The 6,909-nt window shown below is 32.7% G+C and overlaps 2 protein-coding genes across 4 annotated transcripts; one reads left to right on the forward strand and one right to left on the reverse strand.

Moving 5' to 3' along the window:
* Positions 1-733: 733 nt before the first annotated feature.
* LOC145018351 (NAD(P)-binding Rossmann-fold superfamily protein) lies at positions 734-3,599 on the reverse strand. Of its 3 annotated transcripts, none has more exons than XM_078976244.1 (12): positions 3,382-3,599; positions 3,207-3,262; positions 2,892-2,925; positions 2,675-2,773; positions 2,433-2,593; positions 2,293-2,331; positions 2,125-2,217; positions 1,927-2,025; positions 1,731-1,820; positions 1,460-1,543; positions 1,288-1,353; positions 734-1,032 (listed from the first exon to the last, which is right to left on the reverse strand). In XM_078976244.1, the coding sequence occupies exons 1-12, from the start codon at positions 3,455-3,457 to the stop codon at positions 949-951; spliced, it is 981 nt and encodes a 326-aa protein (XP_078832370.1). In that variant the 5' UTR covers positions 3,458-3,599; the 3' UTR covers positions 734-948. The 3 variants fall into 3 exon arrangements, with proteins under 3 accessions (XP_078832370.1, XP_078832368.1, XP_078832369.1); XM_078976242.1 differs by having other exon boundaries at positions 2,433-2,581; positions 3,382-3,590; XM_078976243.1 differs by having other exon boundaries at positions 3,207-3,281; positions 3,382-3,512.
* A 1,277-nt stretch (positions 3,600-4,876) lies between these two features.
* MTACP2 (mitochondrial acyl carrier protein 2) lies at positions 4,877-6,909 on the forward strand. Its single transcript, XM_078975284.1, has 2 exons — positions 4,877-5,169; positions 6,505-6,909. Exons 1-2 carry the CDS (start codon positions 4,963-4,965, stop codon positions 6,679-6,681), a joined length of 384 nt encoding a protein of 127 aa, XP_078831410.1. The 5' UTR covers positions 4,877-4,962; the 3' UTR covers positions 6,682-6,909.

Consider the following 6,909-nt stretch of genomic DNA (forward strand, 5'->3'; position numbering starts at 1 on the left):
GAAATCAACAAAGATTGTCTGCTTTTTAGGAAGAGTTATTCATCACTTTAAACAACTAGAGGATACAGATCGTCAACACATCAAATGGAAGGATATGCTGACGAAAGTTATTGAGTTCAATTATATTTTCACCTAAAAGATAAATACGTTTGTGTCCGGAATTTCTGATGTCGATGTTTTAAATGCAACAAAAGTTGAGTGTCCCGAACGCCATAACATGAAAGATTTTCGACACGAAGCGATGTGGGATATTTTAAATAACCACTCTAATTTTTTAAGAATTTGTATGTTGTTTTGTCCTTTTATTTAACGTTTGTATAGTATTTTAATGTTTTATTTAACGATCTGATATTTTATTTTTAAATTCTAATTTTTTAATTTCAAATCGTTAAATGTTTAATTTAGAAAAAAACAATAATAAAAATAATCAAGTTGGTTGGGAAGGATATGACAAATAGATTTTGATGTGTTGCATTATGGAAAAGTTTAAAGTAAGAAGAGAAATATTAAAAAAAAAAAAAAAAAAAAAAAAAAAAAAAGTGACGTGTCAAGTGGGCTTGGAGGAATGAACTCCTTCCATGGAAGGAAGAATGTGTTTGTGTTTTAATGGGTTTCTAAGTACAATATGGTTTTTAAAAGATAAATGGAATTAATTTTTACCATCCACATGATAAAATGACTCATACATGAATTTTCCAACAACTCAATTCATTTGATCGGGCAACAAAACACATCACAAAAAAGAAAATTGAGATTCCAATTTTTCGATAAACGGGACTCTAAACAACTAGAGGATTCGGTTTGTGTTTTTTGTATCAAGGCTTTATTCGTCTTGCTTGTTTAAAAAAAATAATCAAAACACATTTCGTTTTTAACAAAGCCTCAAAAGATTTTATTTAAATAAAAATATACAAATACCATAGGCCCAAACTACTAATCCAATATCAGTTATTCCTTCTTTCGACCAAAGAGTAGGTTCATTGAGTATGTATTGCCCTTTTTTGCAGCTGTTTCCACCCGTTTTGCCCCAATCTGAAGTCATTTCACATCAATGAAGATTCCGTTAGGGGTTAACAGGGTATTTGGGTAATTTCAACAAGGAGGAAGTGCTGGGAATTGAATTCCATGAGTTTTATGATGGAATGTCGAAATCAAAAGATTTTGTTGACAATATGGAATTCAATTCCGCACTCATTTGCAACCATCCATAGGATCGGAATGGAATGGAATTGAATTCCATTCCAGCCAAATCCCATGGAATCAACCAAAAATAATATGAAAAAGTACCTTATCCATTAGCCAAAATCCAACAGATGGCATGTACTGCACTAGGTACATAACAGCAAGCACAGGCTTCAAAAGCAAAAGTAAACCAAAAATCATAAATAATCATTCAATAAAAAATAACCATTTTACCTAATAAACAAATAAACAAAAACTAAAAATAATACCGATATACCTGATATGAAATCCAAGCTTCTTTCAAACCATGGCTTGCAGCAACTAATACAAGCTCTGCACACCTCTCTGATGATACTCGTTTCTGTTAACACACACACACACATTAAACAATGTTGCCAATAATAGCAATGTACTTTCATTTCTTTACCAATATACTTTATTTTTTACCTATAAAGTACGTTGCCTATATTGGTCTAAAGAGTAAAGTATGTTGCTATTTCCTGTGATTATATCTAAATTTGGATACCATAACAAGATATGAAACTAACCTCCTTGGATGCTGTGCTTGTAGCAGGTGCATTTGATGTCTCTATTGGCCCAGGGCAAACAACTGTTACCATGATTCCCTTTTGGTAAAACTGAAATAAACAAGAAAAGTGTGATTATCATAATTATAAAGTTTTTGACTTTTTATTAAAAAAAAAAAAAAAAAAAAAAGTTAATATAAAGTTGTTGTATATGTACCTCAGATCGCAAGGAATGAAAGTAGCCATTTAAAGCAAATTTTGAAGCAGAATATACTGCTTGACCTGGTGCAGGAGCCTTACCTGCAGCACTACTCATCTACATAAAAATATAATGGAATTGTAAATTATATAAAGTGGAAAAAAGAAAATGTAAGATGAATTATAAGAAATATATAAATAATTTTTATCAACATGCCACAACAAAGTGTCCTTTTCCTTTCTTCAACATGTGAGGGAGTAGTAATCGTGTAAGAGAAATCGGCCCCACAACATTTACATCAAGGGTAGCCTACAAAAAAATAAAGTAAAGAGATTAAATTAATAGATTCAAATGAATTTACTTCAAAAGAACAAAATGTTATACCTTCAGACTTGCTTCTGGTACATCAAGTGCTGTTGATTTCTGCAACAAAGAGCCAAAAGTCAGTAATTCGGTTAAAAGGATATGATATTATGCTTCATTTTAGCATTTTAATCTCATAAACAAAGATAATGCTAACTTACAGGTCGTTCAAAAGCTGCATTATGGATAACATAATCTACACCTGCTCCACCAAATAAAGATATGGATTTTTCAACAACCTCTCTGATTGCATCTTCACCAGAACTCAAATCTAGAGGTAGTATCTCCACCCCTTCAGGTCCATGTTTTCCTAAATTTAAAGCTGAAAATTTCTTAAAACCATGAAAACAAGGACAACAGAAATTTTATACATAGAATCCTTTAAGGTTGTGATAGAATGTACCAGAAATTTCGTTTTTAACTCTCTCCAATTCTGGCTCGTTTCTTGCAGAAATAATTAACTTAGCTCCTAGAGTTGCAAGTTGCTTAGCAAGAACCTCACCTTCAAGCAAGAAAATCAATACAACTTTTACTTCATGGAGTTTGCAACACATGTGTATATGAACCCTAATTGAGGAATAACAGTAAGAAGAAGAATGAAAAGCTATGATTTTACATACCAATTCCCCGACTTGCTCCAGTAATCCAGACAACCTGTTATTCATTCAAAGTAGTATGAGATACAGAAAAGTGGAAAATGTTGCAGTCTAGTTTCAGACGAGGCAAAAGAGGATAAACTCATAACCCTTACGATTTCATGTTAATTCAGCTAAATTTCAACTTTTAAACTGCCAATCAGTTCTAATACTTTACTTCAACATTAACGATTTGTAACAAATTTGGTGATGTTAAATTCATAATGCAATTCAAATCATTTCGCATTCAAATCCTCAGATCAGCTCAGAATGACAATTTCGAAGTAAAGATCCGAATACCTTATCTTGAAAACTTTCGCGCTTTACTTTTCCTTTTGACAGCAATGTGAAATCACCTAGCGAAACAGCCACAAACTAAGGAATTCGTAATCGTGAATTTAAGTATTTAACAACAAAACGAAAGCTGAAATTGTTGGTGAATAAGTGGGGAGGGGGAGCAGGAGAGTGAAATTACCATCGCCTGTGAGAAATTTGTGGGAAAAAGTAAGAAGCAGAGCAAGAATCACGGAAGAGAAGACGATCGAGAGCATTTTTTTAGGTTCAGTCGGAGTGCAGGGATTCTGCCAGTGCCACCTTCGTCTAGAATGAATCGGTGTCTCCAAAGAGTACCGAATGGAAGGTCGTTTTGACCACCGTTGCCCGGCTCGATGGTTTGGACTTTTTACCACCACAAAAGATGCTAACAAAACTCGAGTGGATTTTTTAAATTGTTATGTATAAATTGAAAGTATTGTATTTTATATTGATTATAACTAATTAGTTTGAATATATTTTTTTATTAGCCTGATAATAAGAGGGCTTATGTGTGTGGAATTGAATCACCATAATCAAATAATTAGTTATAGTCAATATAACACATGACATGATGTCTTGATCCAATATGTCGTATGAAATGTTAAACCAAAATTTAGAATAATTTGAGTTGAGCATTGGTGTTATGGAGATGAGTTCATGAACTTCAATGAACATGGCAAATAAAGTTGTAGGTAAATAGTGATTTTGTGAAATTGATTCTTAATCCGATGAATTTATAAGAGGCTTTGGTGTTACTTATAAAAAATGAACTTGAAAACTACTCAAACTGTATCATGCGAGTATATTTTATAAAATCTCAAAGTAAGTTTGCCCATACGCATAGTTAGTTTGGTTTTGGTAAGGTTGTGGCATCTACTATTTCGAGATCATAACTCGTTAGAGACCACCTTGTATTATGATCTCGGTTTCAATGTACAAACAACTCTAACGTAAATAATTTTAGTTATTACCTTGTATTATTTACGTTTGACATTTCCTCAGAGGTGGTCTATGTAGAAATGGTGCAGATATGTTCTTGATATAGGAAGCCTCTACGGATTTGTTCTTCACAAATACAAAATTTCCAACAACTTTGTTAACTTTTTCATTGTTAATTTAACGAGGTTTAACCTATTTGACACACACACCATTCATTGAATATATAAATTATAACTAAAAATCTATGTTTCTACGATTTTAACTAAAAAAAATCTAGAGTTTAAAAGAGGGGAAAGAGATGGTGAACTTATCTGAGTTCCATCGACATCTCCTCCGCAGTGCACCGATGTCGAATCCATAAATTTGCTCTTTTTTCTCTTTTTTTTTTCATTTAATTTTACAATTATACCCCTAAAATGTCATTCCTCAAAAAAAATTTGTCCTTCCGCAAAGACTAAAATGACTTTAGTAGAGAAGGTCTCTACAAAAATCTTGATCAATTTATTGAAACTGAATTTTTCTTGGTAATTTTTTTTTTTTTTTTTTTTTGTACCCACCTAATTTTTTGGTCATGTGATGAACTTTCCCTTATTTTGTCGCATTATTACATAGGAGGTACTAAATAGAGTTAATATAAGAGTATAGGGGTCGCTAGTGACCATAAACAAAATCCAAGGGGATGTTCAAGAACTTCACATCCAGCTATAAGCGTAAACCCCTAAACAGCCAGACCGAGCAAGAAGGTGCTACACACACTCGCACACATTTTCTCTCTCTCTGATCGCTGAGCTAGGTTTTATCCATGGCGGCGAGAAATGCACTCCTCAAGTACCTGCGTGTGAATGTGACACCCGTTGTTCAAAACCCTAGAGTGATTGGAGGAGGAGTAATTCAGCTTTTCAGGCGCCATTTCTCCGAGGAAGTCAGAGGATCTTTCCTCGACAAATCTGAGGTCACTGATCGAGTGGTTACTTGCGTTAAAAATTTCCAGAAAGTTGATCCTTCCAAGGTAAATAAAAGACTTGTATGGGTGCTTGTATATCCGAGAAACAATATTTTTTAGATTAGGGTTTCTATTGATATCATGATTAAGATTGCGAGACTTTGTCAGGACCCATATACCAATCTCTATATGCTTGGATTTACCCATTCCAAATGAAATTTGCAAGATTTGCTATCCTTACTGGGTTGTTTTATATTAAATTGTAAAAAAAATATGTAGAAATGAAAATTTCTTGATAGGTGTATAGATCAACCAGCAATGTAATCCTTATCTTAAGATAAGAAAGCGCGAGTTTGTTATCTCAATGTATTAATCCAATCAATTCCTAACTTACAGTTAAGTAGCTCATTCCTTACAAACATTCACAGAAAGAATTATAAAGGGGCTCTAATAACTAGACCTGAGATATAGCCATATAGATTCGAGTTTAACTGATCTATTGCCAGATATGTGGGATTGTTAATATGCAAGTCCTTAGCATACTGGGATTAATTATTATTTTGAAGAGGGTTATGAGTGCTAAAACTTATGTTGATTGACTAACCCTTGTTCACTAAGGGGCTGTATTTTTTTTCCCTATCAAGTACTGTATGGGTAAAGTGGCTGAATTTGTGATGATCGGTGTATGGATAAAGTGCTGTATACATAAGGTCTATTTCTTTTCTAGACTAAATAAACCATCTTAACGAGACTAAAAGACCATTTTACTCTTAAAGTGAGAGGAGTTGGGAAGAAAAAGGACAAATAGGTAAGAGTTAGTGTCTTAATATATGAAACCAAGTTTTTTTTGGCTTAACCCATTAAGTCATTCTGTTCAGATTAAGTAAAAAATAAACAGTCATGTATTGTTGTCCAGATTAAGTGCTTAACACATTAAGCTCACTAAATCAAAAAGAAACAACACCTATCTAAGTTGTCAGTTCCAATGAAATTAGTGCTGGTTTACTTTTCTTATTCAGACAAATAGTTGATATGTGATTGACTGATTGTTAATCTTTAAGAAAAGTAAAAGCATGAATAGTCAAAGTATATGAACATCAATCCATGGCTTCAAATTGATATGAGTTTTAGAGCCATTCTACTACTTTAGGTTGGGTTGTTAATATCATACCATTTTCTAAGCAATTTTATTATTGTTGTTTGAATCAACTAAAAATCTTGTAATACAAGAAAACTAAACATCTGAAACTAAACGTTTTTTTTTTTTTGACATCTGATTTTATCATTCTTTAAAGCTGCTTGTTATCTTGTCATCACTCGAAGATGGGAAGCTTTTACTTTTCATATATCTTTTACAAAGTTGAACCAATAATGTTTTTTATTTTTTATATTTTTTTGCAGGTTACACCAACTGCCCATTTCCAAAATGATCTTGGGTTAGACAGTTTAGATACAGTTGAAGTTGTGATGGCACTTGAAGAAGAATTTGGATTTGAGATTCCTGACAGTGATGCAGACAAAATTAGCACCATTACTCATGCTGTTGAACTCATTTCATCTCATCCTCAGGCTAAATAAGGAGAGATAGAGTATGTGATGTCATCAACAACTATTTTGTTTGTTTTTTTTTTTTTATTCTGATGCAAAATCTCTAGTTCAGATATCAGATCATCTGCTGGATTTGTTACACCATTTTGCATAATTCCAATTAATCGGAAATTACTTTAGTATTACTTGAATGATTAATTTGTGTCAGATATATGTTTATGTATCTCTATTGTTTAAATAAGTGCTGTTGTGGCTGCA

The sequence above is a fragment of the Lactuca saligna genome, chromosome 9 (genome assembly GCF_052625555.1).
Source record: "Lactuca saligna cultivar CGN05327 chromosome 9, ASM5262555v1, whole genome shotgun sequence".
NCBI lineage: Eukaryota > Viridiplantae > Streptophyta > Magnoliopsida > Asterales > Asteraceae > Lactuca > Lactuca saligna.

Excerpts from the sequence above, each read along its gene's own strand:
- LOC145018351 (XM_078976244.1), bottom strand. The coding sequence starts at position 3,457 with ATGCTCTCGATCGTCTTCTCTTCCGTGATTCTTGCTCTGCTTCTTACT. Across the intron at positions 2,594-2,674 it reads AGTTAAAAACGAAATTTCTG|CTTTAAATTTAGGAAAACAT; the intron begins GTACATTCTATC and ends AGAAATTTTCAG. Across the intron at positions 2,026-2,124 it reads GAAAAGGACACTTTGTTGTG|ATGAGTAGTGCTGCAGGTAA; the intron begins GCATGTTGATAA and ends ATTTTTATGTAG.
- MTACP2 (XM_078975284.1), top strand. The coding sequence starts at position 4,963 with ATGGCGGCGAGAAATGCACTCCTCAAGTACCTGCGTGTGAATGTGACA. Across the intron at positions 5,170-6,504 it reads AGAAAGTTGATCCTTCCAAG|GTTACACCAACTGCCCATTT; the intron begins GTAAATAAAAGA and ends ATTTTTTTGCAG.